Source organism: Plectropomus leopardus, chromosome 17, assembly GCF_026936395.1.
Source record: "Plectropomus leopardus strain MGB_pleo_1.0 chromosome 17, ASM2693639v1, whole genome shotgun sequence".
Classification (NCBI taxonomy): Eukaryota; Metazoa; Chordata; class Actinopteri; order Perciformes; family Serranidae; genus Plectropomus; species Plectropomus leopardus.
The window spans coordinates 8,203,125-8,226,757 of record NC_142192.1 but is presented as its reverse complement, the minus strand read 5'-3'; the positions used below and the strand labels follow the sequence as shown (position 1 = coordinate 8,226,757).

The window sequence follows — 23,633 nt, the reverse complement described above, 5'->3', positions numbered from 1 at the left end:
GGGAAAGCACATTCTAAAGGGGGGGGGGGGGCTTTGTTTTTCAAGGTCTCCCTCTTTTCTGCTCTCACCCCATCAATTTTCCCCCGCGCATTATTTCTACAGTCTCTGTGGTTCTCCGATGAGCTCGCTGCCTTGCAGGCATCTTTACAAGTCCTCCTCTTTCAACATCTTACCCATACCCCCCCAGCCTTTCTCTCCTCACTTCTTTCTGCCCTCACTTTTCCTCCCCATGTCTCTCTCTCTCTCTCTGTCTACGATGGTCATGTCTCATGGGGGAAGACAGTTGGCAGGATGCAGGCTTGCTACCATGGCAACAGGAACCCTCCCTCTCCCTAAGGTCTCCTTAGCAACTAGTAGCTTGGCATTGTAGTAATGAGCCGGCCCAGCATGCCATGCTAGCGAAGCAAGAGGTGTGTGTGTGTGTGTGTGTGTGTGTGTGTGTGTGTGTGTGTGTGTGTGTGTGTGTGTGTGTGTGTGTGTGTGTGCGTGTGTGTGTTGGTGTGTGTGTGTGTGTGTGTGTGTGTGTTGGTGTGTGCGTGTGTTAGTGTGTGTGGCTTTGTCTTTGCAAGGGTGATACGAACACTTTCAGAGTGGGGTTTGACTTCTGCTGTGATGTCAATTAATAATACAGCATTAGAAGTTCTGCTCAAGTTAGAGTTTGTGAATATGCATAGCATTTTTCATAGCATTTCTTTTTCAAGCCGTGTCAATTTCTTGTCAGTTTTTCTGAATTGTATCCACTATGTTAAAATGTATAGCCTTGTCGTGGAAGAATGACAGTCAACACACATCACACAGAGAAGAGCATCTGACTTTTTTTCCCTTTGAAAAATTGGCATACTTCAAACAAGCACATCTGATGAGAGGTGTGTTTCTCTTGAAAGAAATTTGAGTTCTCAAAAAGTGTGACAGTGTGAATTGGCAAAATTATTTACTGGGAAAAATCATCAATCTTAAGTCCCGTGAATTTTTTGAGAAGTGTATTCAAAGGTGGCCGAGAAAAAAAAGTACTAATTGTATCAAACGATTTCATGAAGTATTCATTGCAGGCAATGAGCGTGTATTCTTCTCATAAATTTACCATCATTACCATTCCTGTCCAGCTTTGGTATATGAGTGTGGGCCCCAAAGCAGGTATCAGGTTACAGAGAAGCAATTAAAGATGAAGCTAATGATGATCCATGATGAATAGAGACACACCAAACAGGTTGCAGTGAAATATGATCCAAACAGATCTGTGTGTGGATTTTATTTTGATGAATCCTGCTATTGGAGGTCATTGTAAGGTCTCTGTGGTGACCTCTGAATTGCACATCTCCAATCTGTTAGCAATGAAAATAGGTTTGATGTTTGTGCTTGTCGAAGGCTGTTTCAACCATGCAAGTATGAGATATTCAGGCAAGATTAGAAAGGTTTTGTTTTTGTTTTTGTTTTTTTGTTTTTTGTGGAATAGATTTATTCAGCTTCTTAGGTTTTTGTAAATCTTACTTATTTTGGATTTTTTTCCATCTTACTACAATACTCATATGCTGAATGTATGTTTAAAGAGCAATGGTTGCTGTAAGCATTCCTCTTCTCCATACTGACTGTGAAGTGACACCCTGGTAAATGTAAGAAATGGGGGGCAAAAACCAGTCCCTGTTATTTTTTACCAATGGACCATAACTTCTGGAAATAACCACTCGGTTATGCTGAAGCCAACTATTGACACAATACCTTTGTGGAGGAACAATCTGTAAAAGATAGAGGACAAACCCACAGTTTGCGGAAAGACATACTCAGTGGAAAGACGGATGCTAAAATTAAGCTTAAGTGAACATAAGGTAGTATCAATTCTTGTGCTATATCGTAGGCAGCTGGACTTGATTGAGTTTCTTGAACAGGTTTCATTTCTCGTCCGAGAGGCTTCTTCAGTTCCTAACAGACTGGTTGGGATTTGCAGGCTTGTTTAGGCAAACCAAATAGGCAAATAAGGTCCAGTTGCTTACAATATAGCACTTACAAGTATCCACCCTGAGGAACTTACCCACCCATCCACTCCCTCAAAAAGTTGCTTTGCTATGACAGGCAACCACTTACCCAAGTTCAAAATAATCATTGGCAAAAGTAATAACAATTCGCCATTTCTATTACCATTGTTTTTAGTATTGCTGCAGTTCTGTGTGTGGTTTGTCCAAGTGGTGCTGCTGTAAGTGGAAAATTACAGTGTATGATTAGGGTTGTGAAGGCTATATCACCCTCAATTGTGATCAATTTTTGCAAAGTGTAATGAAAATGCTAATTTTAGGAATGCTCATCTCCTCACAGCGTTATGCCAAATTCCTGCCAGAACACTAGCTAGCATACATACATTCCCTGCCACAGCTAGCAGACAGCTGATACAGTCTGAGCATTCTCCTCTTGCTAGCTTTGTTTTAAGTTAGGATCAATTAAATGTTCCCATCGGCTGTAGATGGTAAAGTTATTGTAACACCAACCTATAAGTCTATAAATGCCATGTATCTTTCGTAAAAAAAATACTTAAGCAAGGCGATTTTGTCACTATTGGTTTGAGCAAAACAGAATAAAACTAAACAGAAATCAGCTTACATGAACACAATGTCAGACTGAATGAATGAAGTGAACCACAATAGCAATTCAGTCTGACTAATAGGCTGGTGATGTTCCCTGCTGAAGTAGTAATTTCAAGTTGGTATTTGATACTTTAATCAAGCAGCAGTTTGGGAGAAAAAGATCTGAATATTCAACAATGGCTCCCTTTTTTAAACGATAATGAATATTCAATACAAAGTGTTGAATACTCATGGCCATGATGAAGTGGCTTTTCAGCACTACTTTGGATTAAATCAAACTAACCTTTAATTGAGGTGCAGACACTTGAAGAAATGTTGATCACCTGTTGGGGTGTTTTTCGTTCAAGACTACAGTGTTCTGTTGGAAACTCTCTAAGTTATGGATGTAAGGCCAAAGGTCGAGCTCATTATTTGAACATAAGACATAGTTGTTATTCCTGTAACAAGTTGTGTGGCTGTTCGTGAGTATGTTCCCATCTCTCCAATTTGTCAAGTCAATCTAGCCTTTGTTGCTTTTTATTAATGTGCCATTCAGAATGTCTCAGCCCGTGTTTCTGCCAGTGTATCAGCTTTTGACTGTGGATCAGTGCATTTGTTGGAGGTGTCGCACAGCTTCAGCGTGTGGATGGATGTGACAGCTGAGTGTTGAGGTGGGTGGTGCTCTCCTGAGACCCGATGGCAGGTGTGATCAGGCCTGTTTCTCAGCTTCTCCTTTGGCTCCCATAGGTGTCACGATGCTCCACCTGGCGTGTGAAAGCTCCCAGGGGAGGGATAGAAATCACAGCTGTGGAGGTGACTCCGTTTTATGAGCGTGAGTCAAAGGTGGAGGTGACAAACTACATTTACTTTTCGTACTGTAATTGAAGGGATTTTTCCCTGTATTTGCACAGTTTTTCAGGTTTCACAAACAGCACCTGTCATATAAATACTGCATCAGAAACTGGCTGCACAAATCTGCACTGTAGAGAGTATGGTTAGTAATAATATGAAATGATCCCATCTAAATTAAGATGAGCCAAAAAGTCATCCATTCAGATAGAGAATATGTGCAGTTTGCCCTTGAGTTCTTTTGTTATTAGCTTTCAAACTAGTTCACAGGGCTCACTCATTAGCTTTTTGCCTTGTAAAGTAGTTTGACAGCTAAAAACAAAATGGAAAAATGATGATAAACATTATCACTTTCTAAAGGCTGGATTAGAAAAATTGTTCTTAAAACTCTTGATAACACCATGTAATATGACTTTATTTAATTACTGCATGGGAACTATAGTCAGTGCATAATCCTCTTGTTCATTTGACAGCTTGCTTGTATGTTCTAGCAAAGAAGGGCTGAAAATATAAAGCAAAGAAGCTTAAAAAACTACTACTACTACTACAACTAATGAAAACCCTTTACCAATAGTGAAAACTACACAGCATGTAGCGTAACTACATACATATATGACTTTTTGAAAGAAATGGTGATATTTATGCATCTGCGCTGGTTACTGGTTGTATGTCTGTCCCATTCTCTTGAGCACCTTATCTGCAAAAGGAATTCTCTCAAATTTGGCAGAAAAGTCCACTTGGACTCAATGATGGCCTGCTCAGATTTTGGAGCTCAAAGGTCATTGTGACCCTGCGTCTGTCCCACTCTTGTGACAATATCTTAAGAATGCTTTGAGTGAATTTCTTCAAATTTGCCATAAACGTCCACTTTTGATCTAGTTGAACTGATTTAGTTCAACTTGATTAAAAGTCAACTTGATTAGAGGTCAAAGGTCAAGGTCACGGTATACATGCGTCCATGGCATTACTGTAAATACATTATGTCTCAAACAATTTGAGGGATTTTTTTTTTCTCAAATTTGGCACAGACACCCACTTTGACTAGAATTTGGTCACTGTGACCTTGCAAAACAGACCATAACTCAAGAATTCTTACTCTTATCATGACAATAGTTTACACCAGTGTCAAATAGATTAAATGATGTAGTGATGACATTTTATATCCAAAAGGTCAAAGGTCAGCTTTACTGTGACATCATAATATCTGGTAAAAATACTCTTCTGGTCATTTTTCAACACCATGAGTCAAGACCAAGAGGGGAGACATTTGTGCGGATACTGAATTGTTGACACTTATCTTGGGTGTTCACCTTGAAACTGCACTGATTGTACAGATCTGTGCAGTAGCATCCATGTTTGAACCATTGTTTTCTGTCATGTCTACATATGTGTCTGGATGGAAACTGCAACATGACTGGTTGGGGGAGGAAAGACGGTAATTCTAGTTTAAAGATACATCTTTTATGAAGTAAAAGTAAAACACCGGAGCCAATTTTACTGCATTTCTTCTTCAGCAAGTTGACTACTACTGTGCTTCATTAGAATGTAAGCAAAGTTCCAGGAGCAGGACATAACGGTGTTCCTTCCTCCCTGGTGGTCGTGATGTAAGGAAAGCCAACAGGAAGGAAGCACCACTCATGGCCACTCTGGGTCCATCACTCTCGCTGGCTGTGGCCTGAGGACTGGGCATCTCTGGCACGCAGGGAGGATTTTCCGATCCCCTGCCCCGCTTTCAGATGCTCGTTAATCTGCCGGCTCTATTTTTATCTGCCCTCTTCTCCCGCCCCCGGGCTCTCCGCCTTCACTCGGCTCCTTATGTCCATCCGCAGAGGAAGAGGCTGCCTCGGCAGGCCGGCAGCTCCAATTAGAGTTCTCTCCGCTGGGGATTGGGCTTGCTGTCCGCCTTTGGCCCCTCAGGCTCTCTTCCCATCCACCTTTCTCAGGTTAGCCCCAGACGACGCCTCGCTCCCTGCCTCTCTCCACCCGTCTTCTCCCCTCCCTGTCTGCCTCATTTCTCTGTCTCCCCCCTCCCTGGAGCTTGCGGAGCTCCACAGGGAGTACAGGGAAGTGAAAGGCCTTCTGTCGCCTGAGGGCTGGCTCTAGTCCCTCGACTGTGCTTTGAGGAGAAGTTAACTGGTGCACCTTTCAGACGTGTCCTCAGCACAACTGCTGGAGACATTAACTCTGATCGTATTGTCACAGCCACTGCGAGTGTACAACTGCTGCTGCCACTGTAAACACCACTATTCATCCTCCATGCAGTAAAAGGAAGGTTTTTGTTGTCTGTAAGACCATCATGACTCAAAGAACCTGCCAATTACAAACAACCTTACAAGCGTAATCCCAGCTTCAAAGGGTCTGTTTTAACCCGCTGAATTAGAGCATTCAGTCTTTTCTTAAAATGCTCCTTACACCATGCAATGTTCTTAAAGGCATGGCGTAACAGAGAATTTTGAAAGAAGAGAGAAAGTGGGTCTTTATGTAGCTCCTAAATACTGTAGTGTTGTCAAAAATATAGATTTGTGGATACGTATTGATCGTGAGTATTTTAAACAGGTCCAATACTCACTTTCTGCAGTACTTATACGCTGGTTTCAGCTGACAAAACAAACAACAGTGTCAGTCTACAGGACAAAAGCCATGGTGGCTTTGTGATTCCTTAGAATTTTGTGAAGTTTGTTGTAGTGTTAAAGACAAGTTGCCTTTATCAGTCAGTCTGTCTTTGTTTGCCAATGGTCAGCTTTTTAAGAAGACTGTGTTTTCTTGGTTTTTAGCTTTCAGTTTACTGTGTTTTTTGCCTCCTTTGTTCCTGTGCTGCCTCTGTCTCATTCACCCAGCTACACACCTGTCCTGCATCAGCCTCGTTAGGGCTTAAGTTTCCAATCAGCTCCCTGCCTGTTCTTCTGCCTCATCACCTTATTCCCCTCACCTGAGCTTTTTCTCCACCTGCACTTCATCCCCTCATTGGTCTAGTTTGCATTTAAGCCCTGGTTTTCAGTTCAGTCTTGGATGAATCCTTGTTTTGCTTGTGTGATTTTTTGTTCCTGTTCCTTCAGATTATAGAGCAATCTTTTTGAGTTCCTGATGCATGTTGTTTTCTGCATTTGGGTCCATTTACTCCACATTACATGACAGACCAGCAAACAAAAGATCCTGCCTGATTAGCCTGACCTGAAACCGCAAATCCTATCATAACCATGCACTGCTTAACCAATTTAGTAAGGCAGCACATTTAAAGTGATAATTTTAGGACCTTTCATACATGTGAAACTGATGTGATATATTTTAGAATGACAGAAATTCAGAAAATACAATTTAAATGAATATATTTTTTTGCATGTTCTCCACAGTTAAAGCGTGTTTTAGAAATGCAGCTGACTGAAGTGGCTTTTATATTATAGCTGATGCAGAAAACAGAGCAAAGTCACACAAAGTCAACAGTCAGGGAATTAAAACATTAAAACATGAAATTATATTATTCTCATTTTATTTTCTTATATTCATCGTCCAACACCCATGATCCAACCTGTATTTTCACACAGAATTTAAGCCATAAATAAAATTATGATGAAATACCCCCCACAAATCACCTTTTTTGTAGGTCACTCACCAGGTACCAGCCAGGTACCTGACCCGTTGCAGGATGCTCCTTTGTGGCGCGTATCGAAAGAGCAGACACAGAAGACAGAGCCGACACATAAAGTCAGCAATCAGAGGATGAAAGGTGAAAATTTAAAATACAATAGTTCTTATTCTCATTTTATTTTAATATATTTATCATCCAACGTCTGCAACCAAACCTGCATGTTCTTTTTTTCACCCAAAACTGAACGTATAAATAAAATTATGCCAAAATACTACCCACAAATCACCTTTTTTACCCAGCTGGTTACCTGCCGGATAGTCAGCAGTCAGAGGATTCAAATAATAAAACATTAAATGAAGTAATTATTCTCATTTAATTTAAAATGAAAATTAAGAAAAAATACCACCCGCAAATCACTATTTTTGTGAGTCATCCACCAGATTCCCACAAGTTATCTGCCAGGTATACCTGCCAGATACCCAATCTGATGCAAGACTCCGCTATGCAGTACAAGTCTAAAGAGGCATTTCTGGTGCTGTAGTAAATAAAACACGTTTAAAAGAAAGCATTTCAGTTACTTTTAAGACTGTATAAGTGACAGGTCAGTATTTGTAGCTTTCTGTGTTGGTCAGGATGTTGTAACAGTAGCAGCAGCGCTGTTGTTATAAAAGTGTGACTGTACATCTTTATTTTAACTGATTGTACAATGCTGTTGCTCCCCAGTACACAACCAACGCAGTGTGTTTGTTGCACGGTCCTGGCTACACCGCATTCATCTGGATTCCCTGACCTATTATTTTCCCGCAATCCACCAAAAGAAAAGCATCTTTTTCCCCAGCTTAGCCCCCACCCAAACTCTGCATGCTCACACCTTCTCCAACCCCATTAATCCCTCAGCCTCCCACTTCTTTATTTCCCTTCAAAGAGACAAGCGCTGCCCGTGACATCAGTCACAGGAAGTGAATCTTTAGCGTTGACTAATTTCCATCGATTGCCTCCAGACAGGCTTAGCAGACGAGACCCATTCCCACACAGAGCTGGCTGCTCTCATTTAAGTCTCCCCGCCTGCAGAAAATGCTTCACAATGAACGCAGTCAGCGCTTTTATCTTCTCCCCCACTCCTGCTTATTATCAAATAAATGCGCGGCATAGAGAGATACCCATTGACAGGACCGTGCATAATGACTCCTGGCTGTGTGAAATGGATTAATAAATAATGGTTGAGCAAGGGGAGAAAACGGATTTGCCTAGTCCCACTACTTCTCAACAAGGCGGCGTACAACAATCCCCACAACACTCGGATGGATTGTGCCGGACCACATCTATGGGAGCGCCGCGTGGAATTTAAAACTCCTCTTGAATGCGCCGTGGAATGCGTCATAAATTAGAGGTGGGCTCTTTAAAATGTGAAGCAGAAAGCACTATAAAATCCACTACATGATGTTCTACTGAATCCTCTAAAGAATCCCCTCCAAGAGACTTCTCCTCCTGTGAGGATAGAGAGGTAAAAGCAGCCTATAAAAATGTCCAGGAGCACAACTCCTCTGCAACCTGTTCCCCGTCTTGCTGCTGACAGAGCTGCAGCAGAAGGTAAATCAGTTTCCTTTTTGCTTCTGCTTTCACGCTCTCATGAGTATACTGACGGTTCAAACACACACATCCTGCAGATTCCATGTGCAAACTCAATCGAACAGGCACACAGTCAAGCCCGCAAACACCCGAGGCCTTCTTGTTTTTAACAAAGCATCCTCATCCATTCCCTGTCAGTGACATATTGCTTCATTAACGCTCTTGGCTTTGTGTATATTGACAGCTTTTTCAAAATGGCAGAGAGTAAAAGTGTTCCTGCCGCCTGCTCTGCACCAAAGGGGCTTAAACAGACTATAAAACCCAAACTGAGACTGTGCTAGTGAAGTGTGCTCTGACTGCCACTGTACCCCTGTGCCAAAGTAATAAGTCTGTCTGAGACACGGGGTGAAAAGGTCTCAATCTCCTTAACGCTAGATTAAGGAGCAGCTTGATCAAGGCGTCTTAAGTGCTTCATTTTGGAATCAGGATCGATAGCCGCTAAGAAGAATTGAGCTAGGAGCTTCGGTAGGTAGAGCTGATTGAATAGAGGCTAATGACTTCTCAGAAGCCCCTTTACACCAGAGGAATGGCTCATACTGTATACACCTGGGTGTGTTTTTAATTTTAGTTTTATTTATTTTCCAGTCTTTTAACCCTTTGAGACATGAGCAAATCTGCTTGGATGTCTTTCAAAAGCATAGGTAAAAGGCAATGAGTGACTTCAGAAGAAATGACCACCAAATTGGCCAAAAAAATGTAAAAAGTACAATGAAATTACCTGAAATTTACCTGAAAAAAGTAGAGAAAAAAACAGTGAAAAAGAAGAAAGAAAAAGAAAGTTTTTAAATAACAAACATACAAAAAAAAGAAGTTACACGGGTCAAAAGGTGCTTGATAATAAAAGGAATTCTGTAAAACAATTTTAGATTTTAAATGATTGTTGTAAATATAGTTTTTTTTTTGGCATTTTCCCCTTCCTTCTTTAAAGATATTTTACCAAATCTACTAATTTCTTGCAATATGTGGAACACTTCTTGCCAAGTTGCTAATACCTTGTATTTCCCTTTGTTTTCAAAAGAAAACAAACTAATTTGCTCAGATTTCAAAGGTAGGTGTCTAAACATAGCACAAGTAACATGATGTTAATCTAGGTTTCAAAGGATTTAATGATACAGAAAAGGTTTTTCTAGCCCCTGTCAGCAAGCTGACAAAGTTACAGTGCCTGCTCTTTATTAGCGTTTAGGCCTGCTTTGTAATATCACTTATGTGCTAACCCGCACTGGTAAAAAACATGTTTTCTACCAAAAGCAGCAACAACAGTAAGGCGTGACGTAGCTGGGGGTCAATCCGGACGTATTTTGAAGACCCTGTGAAAACCTGTGCTTGTTTTTCTTGGCTCCCAGTAACTGCCCGACCAATTACGTCTATCAACGCCGCGCCCAGCCTCAATCACCATGATCCAACCAATCCCCACCCTGTCTCTGTGGTTTCAGGGTGAAACCCTGCTGAGGAGTGCCCAGAATTAACCAGGATTAGCCTTGGATTGTCGGGGATTACTCAGGCTGGAGAGGGATTAAGTATGATTGCCAGTTTGGGGTGGGGGTGTGTGTGTGGGGGCCAGATGCGCACAAGTCCGTGTGCACATCGAGGCGAACATGTGTCAAGTTGTGAAACATATATGGTGACGTTTGTTTACATGCGTGTGTACAATGCTGCCTGAACTGAAAAGTTGACAAAACACTACATATGATTTCCACACCTTGTACAGTCTGACACAAGCTGTGGAAATGTTTTCCCTCTATACTGTGACAAGTCCAGATATACTGTATTTTGATATTAGTATTGTGGAATTAATATAGGAGGCTTTCCTCTGCTCAGACACAAAGCTCCGTTGAGAGAATTGCTTGAAACAGAGAGACAGCAAGAGGAAAAACGGGTGCAAAGGGTTACATCATTCTCGTTGCTATGCAACACAAACTGGATAATTTGCAATAGATGTAATTAGCGTTACCTAGCTAACCCGTACTAAAAAAGGGACAAGGGGGTTGAAAATAATAATAATTTAGAAAATTAGCCATTGCTCTGTTATTGTCATTTTGAAATGGAGGATGTGGGCTCACAGCACCCTGCCGAAGAGAACACACAGTTTCTGGTCCTTTAAAAGGCTGTTTGGAGACAGGGGCTCGATAAAATGTATGTACAGAAGGTGCACAAAATAACAGCAACTCACAGTGGAACATAATCTACAGCCATATAGAGGGGGATCAACATGTCCGCGTTTCATCTGAAACAAAGGGCGTATTTGTTGACTGTACTGGATTCAAATCGACTGTTCACATGTTCCTTATAGTCTATCCATCCTCTGTTTGTTATCCTATGTTAAAGGGACAATCCACCAGTTTTACAAAGAGGTTTTTATTTACTCATCTATGAAAACTGTCAACGGGAGCTCAGAGTGAGCTTTCCAAAGACTGAAAAAATAATTAATGCTGTAAAGCTGTTGCATTATGGGAAGTGTTCTTCTGACTACAGATTAAGTCAGGACATTCTGGCCTCTGTTGCTTCGATTTAGACTCTTGAGTCACCCGACTCAACCCAATTGCTAGAAAAATGCTGGCATTGTACATTTCTACAAACCACAGATATGTTACAATTGTGCATAATTGTATAGTGGATATGTTGAAATAATCAGTGTGGTACCGTGTGATCATGTTTTGGCTTCAGATACTGGCTTTTTGTGGCACTGTTAGGCTGAAAACACAGCAATGTCTTCGTAAAACAACAACAGTTTTTTCTGGTACTATCCCGGCTGGAAAAAAAAGTAATGGGTCACTAAAGGCACCCACATTTAGCCAAAAAAGATGGTGGAAACAAGTTGATAAACCTCAACCGGTTTTTATGTTTGTTGGTTGCTAACAGTGGCCTGCAACTTGGTAGGCATCACGCCGTCCGCCATTCACTCAACCTCCCAATAACAAAGTCAGCTCATATACCACGTCATTTTGAAAATGATTCATTATGTTTGACATTTACAAATGTAACCTGTCTGCAGAAATTTACAATACAAATCTTCTATTCTTGCCAATGAGTTGCCCAACTTTATTAAATTACAGTATCACAAAATCACAACTAAAGACCCACTTCTTTGATGTTTGTTTTTTGTTTCTTTTCCTGAGCTTTCAACCATATCATATGGCCTAGATATGATTGATGGAGTTATGGTGAGGGTTAGGGTGAGCTGTAATTTTATATGTATATATATATATATATAAAGCTATAAAAGTCCTGTAGATTAATTCAACTACTGAGCTGAGAACATCAAAACTGATGAAGACCATGTGATATGGTTGAAAGCTTTGGATAAAGGTTGGGAATATACTTTGGGTTTGGATTGTACGGACAGAGTATTTCCAAGATCAAAAATGAACTTTGATGCCAAGTATCCAAATTGCATTATATGGTTATATTGAAATGTTCAGCTGTAATTATACAGCAATATAGAGTGATGCAATGCAACGTAGTTCAAAGTCAGTATTTATGCTCATACTGAGCACTAACCAGTGTGCTCAAACCCAGTCATAAATTGTTGCCTGGTCTGGCATTTTGAAAAAGGGAAAAGAGGGAGAATTCAATGTTTAGACAGATCTGTGTGTCCACGGGCCATTAGCTAACCACTGGACTGACTATCCCCTGACTCAGTGAGAGCAGCAGCGTGTCAGGGTCAAACTCAGTCACTATTAATGTATAATATACAGTAGTGGAGCTGGATACAGTGCAACGTGTTCCCTGAAGAGGAGGGAGGGTGGATGTAAGGACAGATTCAGTCACCGTTCTCTCTGCAACAGTCCATCTCCTCCTGCATTAGCAGAGAGGCAAAGGCTGAGAGCAGGGGGAACAGGCATCTCCTCTTCAGAATCACTCTCTCTGACAACTTAATATATACATCGAGGCAGGGATGGCCAGCTATGTGCCACAGAGGGCTGAGAGTCTGCAGGTTTCATTCCAACTAAAGACTACGCTGGAGGTTTTCAATGATTGGTTCCATCTCTGTGGCTGACAGCGTGCTAATCAATGACATCTCCTGCTATATAGCTTTTGATTGCTGTGATAACGTGGAGGCACTCAGCCTTCCCTCAACATGTGATGATCCAGACCTGCACCAGAATCACATTGATATACTAGATTCATGCTAGACTCATTAAAAGCTCTGTATATGACATTCAGAGCAGTGTTATCCCACTGGCAAGCCCATGGCTGCTTTGGCGTTCGCTCATACAGAAGTTATCCCTAACATTGGGACAGTAGTGTCACAGAAGCTAGCGACCACTTCCTGGTTCCCCCCGGCCAGCACTGTTAGTTCTGTCAGCACTGTTGTCGTTGTATAGCCCTGTTTATGGAGTTAGCACCATTAGCTGCTCGCTGCCGGCATACACTCTAAATTTTGCATAAAGCCCCTTTATAACGACAATCAGGAGGTTCCTTTATTTTTACTTCTTATGCTATGTTTGTGCGCCACAGAAAATGTTTCTGAGGGCTGCCATTGGTCCAAGGGTGACATTTTTAGTAACTATTCTTTAAAGGATTACAACATTCTTTTATACATCTATTTAATATGTTCTCATTCCAAGTTGTTACATATTTCTGCTTATAACAGTTATGTTTAAGCAACAAAAGCACATGGAAACCAACAATAGGATGTCAACAAAGGGAAGGGGGCGCATGGTAAGGTGTAGAAAAAACTTTACATTTACACAGGAAGAGAACCCTGGACTCTCACATGAATGTCTGGGGTTTGTTGGATCCATCCACTGTCCTTCCCGCCCACCCTACAGGGACTTTCGTGCTCCCTATATTACATAGTTACCAGCAGTGTTTCAACCTGATGCCGTCCAGCAGTCTATCATGCGGATGCAACAGTTTCCATTTGGCCACGTTCTCAATTGACGGCAACTGGCAGCTCTGCCAGCGTATAATAACACTGAAAACAAATCGTCCGGTCATGTTCTCAATTGGCAATGTCTAGCAGCATATCACCTGTATTTTAGTTTAGATTTGTTCCCATTGCATGCATATCTAGCCACAGTGTCCTTGAAAATACATTGTTTGAACCACCCTCAACCGTAATCAACACGATCTCAGATCACTGGTGAATAAATCCAAGTGTCTTCAGATGGCACATCACTGTTGTTAAGATTTGGTTAGGCTTGGGCACAATGACAACTTGGTTGGAGTTAGAGCAACTTTGTGGTTCTGGTTGAAAATGACTATTTAGTTAAGGTTGGAGGACTTCGGTTGCCATATTTGCCTTAACTACTGTGTTAAAATTAGGGAATGTTTGTGGTCTTGGTTAAAAGTAAACCAACAGTTTATACACAAAAAATATTCTAGTTTTTGCCCTTATTTTAAACAAGACAGTATTTCTACCAAGCTGTGTACATGGCAATATGAAAATAAATATCCCACTAATATTCCTGTTTACATGCAGTCGTGCAAACTCTGCTATCATACCCTAACATGTCGTTTATCACGCCAATATATGAAAAGTGGAACGGCAGAAACTGGATATTTTTCTAAGCCTCCCTCTTTGTGTCCTTCAACCACTGCCTGGAAGAGGTCAGCGTTGCAATATTTGTGCATTTCCAAAAACTTGTTGATCCAAATACTATAAAATGTTTAAAGTATGTGAGTTTCTCCTGTAACCAGAAATGTGGGCTTTACTTTTGGGCTTTAAATGCATCTCTTCCATAGCCTTGAAAACTATTGGCTCGATGGCTCAACTCACTGAGCTGACTGTAAACACGGAAGAGTTTGTGTGTAACCAACTGAGATGCATATATGCATGTGCTGTATAAATGTCTAAAGAACGCCCCTAAAACCTGAATAATAACGCAATATCCCACATCTTAATCTGAAAGCAGCCGAAGAGTTGGTTTCACAGGAAGTGGTTTATAGCAAGAAACATTCTTTTGTCCTTTTACATTTACATTTATAAATGAACAGTCTGTGCAGTAGCACTCCAGAACATGCTTCAATTCTGTTTATTTGTAAGTTGAGAAAGGTGTTTCTGTTATTCAGCCTGTCCTCATTGACATAAATGGGGTGGACAAAACAATTATATGATATTTAATAATTATTACGCAATACAATTCAACAGCACCACAAACCAGAGCCTCTATAATGACCGTACAGTTGAATCAGCACCTCTCTAAAACAGTTCCAACAAAAGCCTATTATGATTATATGATTGAAGTGAAGGTTTATTGCAGGACTGTTGTGTTACACTGCATTAGTTTTGGCTAGGGATGCACAATATTATTGAGTTTTTGCTGATATCCAATATTTAACAACTCATTTGGCCAATATATATGTATATGTGTGTGTGTATATATATATATATATATATATATATATATATGTATATATACACACACACACACACACATACATATACATATACATATATATACATACAATTTTAGTGACCATCAAGTCTAATATGCATACTCTCTCGTAATTGTACAGTGATATTGGCAGAAATCAGCATGTTGGCCAATTCCAATATTTTACTTTACAAGTATTGGCCAATGAGGTGAAAATATTATTGTGCATCCCTAGGTTTAGCTAGGTGTACCAAATAAACTATAAACTGTCAACTAAATGTACATGGACTTGATCATTTTGCATAGAAACAAAACCACAAGAAACAGCAAATGTTGAACCTCATTGGTAATTCATTAAAACACTATAATAACAGTAGAAAGAACATAATAAATGTTGTAATAAAAAAAAATTGTTTGATCGATTGCATCCTTATTTTCTTACTATTAAAGCCCATAGCCTAAATTGATTGACGTTGATCAGATTTCACATGCATAATTATGAATGAGCTTTGTTATGGAGCAACAGTATATCAAGTTTAAAAGACTCAAGAGTCCTCTCATAGCTCCATGTGTCTTTTTCCAATGTGTTAATGATTATTGCACTCCTGTGTTAAGATAATGGAGCTGACAATCAATGATCACCATATTTGGGCATAGAAACTGTAATATTAGATGCTGATGGTTTTGAATATCAGCATTAAATTTTCAGTATTAGCTATATCGCTAGAAAATGTCTGTTTCAGCCTGAGAACCATAGCAGTTCAGTCTTAATATATATATAAAGGGACAATGCAGAGAGCTGCCACATTATAGCACTATACAATGTACCAGCAGGTGAAGGAACAGCAGTCTACTATTGTGGTATAATTGTTGCTCTGGTAGTTGTACAGAAGCTCTCTCTCCCCTCACACACACACACGCAGAAACACACACACACACACACGCGTGCAACTGCTAATCACAGCTTGGTACAGGTAGTGAGACGTTGGGACTACTGGTGATTGAGCCTCCCTGGTGGATTGGAAGCAGGAATCTGACAGACTCAGATAAAAGGCTGTTTGGAGTTGCCTGCAGCATCAAACAGCATCAGCCACCCCCCCCTCCCCTTCTCCCCTCCCCACCATCACCTCCCCTCTCTTCATTTCTCCCTCTTTTGGTTTACTCTGTTGCCATGGCTACGCCCAGCCGGAGCCGTCATGTTGCGGAGGAACCTGTCAGGGCGCCGCTCTCAGATCACCTGATGCGGGTCGCCTCCACCGGCGGCCTCTTTCACACGGCGTCATCGTTCAATTTGCCTTTGATAAAGTCTGTAGCACGCCGCGGCCGAGAAGTGCGGTTGGGCTTATTTCATCGCAAGCTTGTGCAATTTTGCCGACCTGGTGTTTCGGGGAGGACCCCTCTTAGTGGAGGAGAAAAACATAAATACATCTCTCCTATCCAATTTCCACGTCTGTGAAGAGTCAAAGCAGCGTGATTTGAGTGGAGGATGCAGCGAAATTACCTGTTAGGAGTCCTGCTGAGGGGATGGGAGTGTTTTTAGGTTTTCTACATGAATGAGAATAGTAGTAGGTAGGATGCAGGGCTGATTTGAAACCCACTTAAAGCTAAATTCCCCCTGTAAACATTTTGCGAGAAACATATTACTCGCTGTTCTGAATGCTGTGCTTCAGATAACACAACAACAAAGCACGTCACCTCTTTTAGCTGGCTGTCCAGTTCGCAGCCATGCAGCTTTTTGCTGCCAGAGTATGGGGGGGGTGCAAGAGGGGGTTACATATGCTGACTGTATGGATTGCGCTCAAGGGTGAAATGTAAGCCGGGCCCCCCATTGAGCACAGATTTGCATCTCCTGTTGTTTGTTTCCAATACTTGCCTTTCACTGTGAATGAATGAATGAAAGAGGGGCAAGGATGGAAGTTGTGTAAGGTGATGACGGGATGGATGTGGGGTGGGGAGAGAGAGAATGAGCAATGTCGTGATCAAGAGACGCTGGGACACAGAGAGGGAGATGAATGGGGCTGAGAGCAGGAAAATTGGACAGGAGGCGGGGAGTGAATGAAGATAGAGAATGGCTCGAGATATCAGGAGACAGAGATTGTGAGCTATGTGCAGGTAATAAACAAGGCAGAAATAGATAGATATCTCCAGAGAGGAAAAAGAAAAGTGTGTGATTGCACGCATGGGGAAGAGGGTTGAAGTTGAGAAAGGGGGGGTGTTCCTCCCAAAAGATCAGAAAAAGAGAAAGAAAGAGAAGGCGTAAAGCTGGAGAGAGTGTGAATAATGACACAAGCAGGGAAGATTTGGATGAACATGCTGTACTTAGACTAACTTGGCCAGCTGAGATGATGTGTATCCCTGCTAAGCTCTCCTTTAGGCAGGCTTAGATCTCATCAACTCACTCCAGGTTGGCACCGGCTTCAAATGCTGCTGCGGAGCCCTGGATTAACCATACAGCCGTCACTCAGACACTTTAACAGGGGTCTGGAGAGGCTTATCCTATACACACACCCCAACTGCCGCACTCCACACCCACCCACAACCGGCGCATCTGTCCGTCTTCAAAGCTACTCGCATGAAGACTTCATCATATCTCGCCGTCGTAGCCTACGGTCATGTTAATTGTGCCATGATTTTAAAAGAGGTTAAATGAGCATATCCTCCTTCCCCCCAGTTTACTTCCCCTCTATCTTTTTTCTATTTGTGAGTGTTTCTTTTTTCATTCTGGTGCTCTTCCAGATCTTCTCCTGCCAAATCGCTCCCCCTCTCCTTCCCTCCCTCCCCGTCTCTGGCTGGATCTCAGGCTCTCATATTTGTAGGCCCTGCAATCGATACGGGCTGTCTGTGATTGGGTTGCCTCGCGTGATTCATTTCTGTAACCTTGGTGATGGTTTGATGTGGAGGCTGCACCCATGTCCATATTATGACTCAGTGAGCGCGTGTGGAGAGGAGAGGCTGGTCAGGGGAGGTATCGATTGGTCCTTCACTCTCCCTGCCCTCTTTGCTCTCCCCTCCGTCTCCCTCTCTTTCTTTATCCATCTTTTTTCCTCGCTTGCCGTCGCAGCCTTGATAGTTTGGCCATAATTTGAAATGACTTTGTGTTCTCAAGAAATGATTATTTAACCCTAAATGTTCCTTTGGGTGTTAATGTTTATCTCTTTTTTTCTCTCTTTCTTCCCTCTCTGCCTCCTTCTACCTTTCCCCAACCATCTCCCTCCCATCTCTCTTCCCAGAATTCAATCAGACACAATCTGTCCCTGCACAGTCGCTTCATCCGGGTGCAGAATGAAGGCACGGGGAAAAGTTCGTGGTGGATGCTGAACCCAGAAGGAGGGAAGATGGGTAAAGGACCCAGAAGACGGGCGGCCTCGATAGACAACGGCACCCGATACCTAAAGACCAAGGGTCGCATCAGCCGCAAGAGAGCCATAGGTATCGGACGGGGTCAAGGTCAGGGGGCCGGACCTGCAATGCAAGGATCTCCAGAGCATGGCAGTCCAGCTGGAAAAGGAGGTGTGGGCATGGCAGGTGAGGAGTATGACACTTGGACGGACCTCCATTCTCGCACCTCCTCTTCTGCCTCCACATTAAGTGGCTGCCTGTCCCCGATTCTAGCTGAAGCAGAAGCTGACGAACCAGAGGAGGGTGGACTGTCCTGTTCAGCCTCCCCTCGACTGTACCCCAGCCCCACCAGCACCCGCTCCCCGGCCCTAGGCACCGGGGGCCACTGCCCGACCGTGGAACTGCCCCAGCTGACTGACCTGACGGGGGCGATCAGTCTAGATGAGAGTGGCTACCCCCAGTCGCAGCAAATCAAATGCAACAGTTACCCCTACGTGCCTGGGCCCAAGGCAGAGGGCTCCTACTGCGGGCCCATGTACGGACAGCCTTCCATGGGCATGCTCCGGCATCACACTCCCATGGAGACCATCCAGGAGAACAAGCCAGTCAGCTTTCAGCGCCCAATGAGGGGCTACTCAGAGAACAACGCCCTGCAGAGTCTGCTCACCGGAGGTCCTCCGTACTGCAAAGACACAGTGCTGGGCCAAGGACGGGACACACTCATGACACAGGGGACCAATGGCGTTCACAGCCACAATCAGAATCGCAGCCACAATCATAACCACAATCACAGCCAAGAGCACGCTCACAATCCCAGTCTACACAACGGCCACGGCTCAGTCCATGACCAAAACACAACCCACCATCAGAACCACAATCAGGGTCACAAACACCAAGCCAGCCTCGACTACAGCCACAAGCCGCACCCTGCCCATGACTACGGTCCAAGTCACGAGCACGGTAACAAAGCCAGCCATGATCACAACCCTCGCTCCAGCCAGAGTCACATGCACAACCCCCATAACCCTATGCACAGTGCACCCCACCCCCAGGCCCTCTCCCCGCGGGTAAGCACCGACATCTTGCAGCCCTACAGCCTCAAGACCTCCAACCACTACGGACCCCGGCCACACCTCCCAACATCGCCATCCTTGCCGCCCAACCCTGCCGGCGTCCTGGATGTTCCCCAAGATCCCTGCCGCCTGGCGTCCGCGCCTCACCCCCGTCACCAGCCTTATCCCGGAGCTCACCATCAGGGTTTGACCGACTCCTGGCTCAGCTACTACCACAACAACCACCAGCCAGGGAATGCTGGGTACCAGGGGCAGCAGCACAACTCCCACACTAGAATGGCTGCCAACCTGGAGATGGAGAACGTCCCAAACAGCCTAGACTGCGATGTAGACTCCATCCTGCTCAATGACTTTATGGACACAGAGAGCATGGACTTCAACTTTGACGGCTCCCTGTCCCAAGGCATGGGCATGGGGATGGGCATGAGCTTGGGGGCGTTTGCTTGCCCTCCACCAGCACACAGCAACCAGAGCTGGGTGCCAGGGTGAACCCAGGCCCAAGGGGTTTTGGAAAGACACATGACCGGAAAGCTCACCCACTGGGGCAGGCTGCTGGTGGGGTGTACCCTTGGACTGACTAACTGTGATTCTCTGAGACTGTAGAACAAAACACGTATTGTCATTTTGTTTCCTCGGGACTCTGTACACCCTTACATCCTGCCCCCCCCCACCCTGTTTATAAAGCCTTCTGTCTCCATATTGAACCTGCCCCCAATGCGCCCAGTCCTAAAGCCCCACTTGTTCATGCCCTTCAGTTTTTTTTTCTCGTTTGTTTTTCATGGTCTCCTCCCAATCTCGTCCTGCTTGTCCTAAGCTCTCAAGCACTTTACATCCATCCTTTCCATACAGATGCAGTAACACAAAGACCAGGCAAAGTCACGTTGTGTGTTGGCTTAAGTTTAATGTATGCAATCCACTTTACAGTATTATCTCCTTCTACAAAGGAGGTGTTGTTTTTGACTTGAGAACATGATCAAACAGCTGCATAAATATCTTTCAATGTAGAGGTGCTCCCAGATTGGGGGTTAAAAGACAGGGGAGGCTTTGAGGTTTAAGGATGAAGAAAATAACGGGAGGTTTTTAGAAGACAAGGTAATAAAAACTAAAGGGATGGATGGATAGAAAGAAAGGGATCTCCAGGGTCAGTGTGACTTCTCTTCCCTGCACTGTAAAATCTGACAAGTTGACTTTACTTTAAAAACAAACAAACAAAAACCCAGGAAACTGCTTACCTTGAAAAATGCAAATAAATATAACTAGAAGACTTAATTTATGTTTACTTTATGTCTAATTGGTAAATCAACTTAAAATTAAGTTATATGTACTTTTTTATGTTGCAACTTAAAAATGGCATGATTTGTTGAATCAGTCTTTTCAAACAAACAAAACAAAGTTTACTGTGATATGTATCTGTATTCTGCTGGTTGCAAACTAGTCAATCTTATTTGTATTTTCTTCAAATGACACCTGGAGTGACATCACTTTTCTTGTGCTGTGTCTGGACACCGTTCACAAGTATTTAAGCCTTTTGACCTTGAGCAATTTGATTTTGAAAACATGGGGGAAAAAGAAATGAGCAGCTTGCCAAGAAATGTATTGCAAATTTGAAGATATCTGTGGATTCAAGAAATTATTTTTAGAAAAGCTAGAGAAAAATGTCCTAAAAAAGTATCATAATTTGATATTTGCTACAGAATTATTAGTACTTTTTTAAGCATTTTTTCCAGGTCATTTCCTTGTTTTTTTTTTCCACTTTTCTCTCCATTTTTTGTTTTTGTGTAATTTTCAGGTGATTTTACTTGTATTTTTTTTTTAAACTAATTTCTTGAATTTTTTTCAGATCATTTCTTATGTTTCTCATTGCCTTCTTGGCATGTCTTTTAAAGAAAGCAAGCCGTTTTGCTGCGATTTCAGAGCATTTAACATGTTAACAAAACAGAACTGGTAGACCCTCTAACTTCATCATCGTCAAAATCCTCTTTGTCGTGATCAAGTCAGACTAACTTAGTTTATGAAGTTGCTAACACTCATTTGTCATTTTTAACTTGCAACAACTTCACAAAATTAAATAAATACATCTACATTTTAAGTCAACTTAACAATTAGTAAACATAAATAAAGATGAATAGTTATGTTTCTTTTAGTCGGTTTCCGAGATTATTTTAAGTGAGATCAATTTGTCAGATTTTACAATGCGGTGGACATTGGTGTTTCCTGTTTTGGTTCAGTGCAGGAGGACAGTCATACATCAGGCAACCATCAGCGCCACTCCAATGAAATGCAACGTCCCTTCTTTAATCTCCAAAGTAATGCCAGAGTGATGCATCACTATTGCAAATCTAATGCGCCACTCTGTGTTTTTTCAACCCACCCCCCTCTCTCCTCAACTCCGGACACACCGGCTTAATGTGTTTTGGCGAAAGTGATGATTAAAGTCACTCTGCACTAAATGGGGGAGGGATTGAAGCGGGTGGTGTTGAAGCGGAGGTGGGGGGGCATGGAGGGGAGATGATAGGAGAGGAGAAATGCAAATATTCCCTCTGTGCCTCTTCCTCTCCATTTTGTGGATTTATGTAGCTTTCCCCATAATGAAATAAGCAACGATCAGAGCCTGCTGTACATCCTGAGGAGCGCTCTGATTGGGCTGCCTCAGCGTGGCTCCTTCACCGGCTGACCCCAGAACAGCTTACCGAGCAGCTGTGGTCAGGCCAGGATGTTGATGGAGCTGCCGTCCTCAGACCCCAGGTAACCTTGTCTAATTCACTAACACCCAGGTTCAAGCCCGCGATGTGCTTTTTACTCCCGCGAATTGCACACTGATGAACAGCGTCAGCAGATTACTATTTGGTGCTATCTCCTCTTCCCAGGCTCCCTCCTATCACGCCGCCCCATCCCGAGGTTACTCGGAGGGTAAACAAGAGTAATTAACCGCCAAACAAGATGGATGATTTATGCAAGTGTGTGTATTCGCTCATCGGCGCAAAGTCATAATTCTTCCTCCCGCCAACAACAAGGAGGGTGATTTTTGAGAGGTGATGCCCAGCGACAAGGTAAAGCGGCTGGCAAGTGGCACGCTTATAGCGTCCTTCGAGTCCTTCAAGCATCCCCTTTAACAAGCGTTCCCCCGCCCCCGTCCCGGCCATAGCTTTACTTTGCTGTCGTCTTTTCTTGTGCTCGTTCTGTGATTGTGCAGTTGTCTGTCCTGTTTCAATACAGCATGGATAGAAGCGTTCGTGTGCATTTTATTTTCTTCATTCCCCCCAAAGGGACACCAGGGGAAGGGGGCACTCGCCAACCTTCGTCCTGGCACCTGTCCCATTCAAGATAGAGAAAATAGGAACAAGAGAGAGAAGAAAGGTAGATAGATACAGAGAGAGACTGGACGGGAGGGAGGGAGCGACATGAGTAGGCAGGATCTGTGAGACTGAGAGAGATTTTCCAGCTCGGTAGCTTTCTGTAGAATTGGCTGTTTGAATCAGGCCAAATGTCAAGTGCTACTCAGCCAGCTCCAGCGAGCTTTGACCAGAAAGCCACTTCTCCCTCCTGATCAAGGACAATGACGGGTATTTCCATGCACATTTCTTTTGCTTTCTTCTTCCTTTTCATGAGTTAAGATGGCCCATTGTTGTAACTCAACTGTAATTTGTTCTCTGGCCCGTGTGCACTTGTGTGTCAAGCTTCTCGTGGGTGTGCGAGTGTGTGTGCGTGTGTGTAGCGCAGTGATGTACAAGAAATGATTAAGGGAATATTGTTGAGAACTAACTTGCCCTGGTATTGTCCATGCCTGGATGAGTGCAGCATACATAATATATACAGTTTATATTTATTGGTTAGGGAGATGGGTCTACGGAGGACCGCTCAGACGCCTCACTGCTTTGTCTTCTCGACGACGGAGAGGCAGAATGCTGTTTCAGTTTGACTACATTTCATTCTGTACATAATCTATATTGAGAAAATTGTATTATAATTTTTTTGCAAATATCAATTTCTTTTCTAAAATGATGTATCTGCTCATCTGGTGACCGTAAAATAAAAACAAACAAGAACATAGATGTTTTCTGTTGTGTGTGTCTTGTTATTTGCATACATTATCACATGTGCAGTGCTGTCAAGTGGAAACCCTGTATCTCCTGCATATTAAGGCTCAATCCCAAAGCACCCTTTGCTCCTTCCACTTAGCGCTTCTCGTTCATTTTGAGCATTCATGCCTAAAGGTAGGTAGTCCTGATCCCTTTACGTTAATACGCTACAAGGCCCAAGTTTTTCAGAGGCGCACTTCAAAGTG

General features: G+C 42.9%; 1 protein-coding gene across 1 annotated transcript in view; it reads left to right on the top strand.

Annotated features, from left to right (window-relative positions):
• Nucleotides 1-23,398, top strand: part of foxo6b (forkhead box O6 b) — a 50,276-nt gene extending 26,878 nt beyond the window's left edge. Inside the window, exon 2 of the mRNA XM_042506654.2 lies at nt 18,167-23,398. Coding sequence (XP_042362588.2) covers nt 18,167-19,837 — 1,671 coding nt within the window. The 3' untranslated portion in view covers nt 19,838-23,398. The remainder of the gene's footprint in view (nt 1-18,166) is intronic.
• The last annotated feature ends 235 nt before the right edge of the window (nt 23,399-23,633 follow it).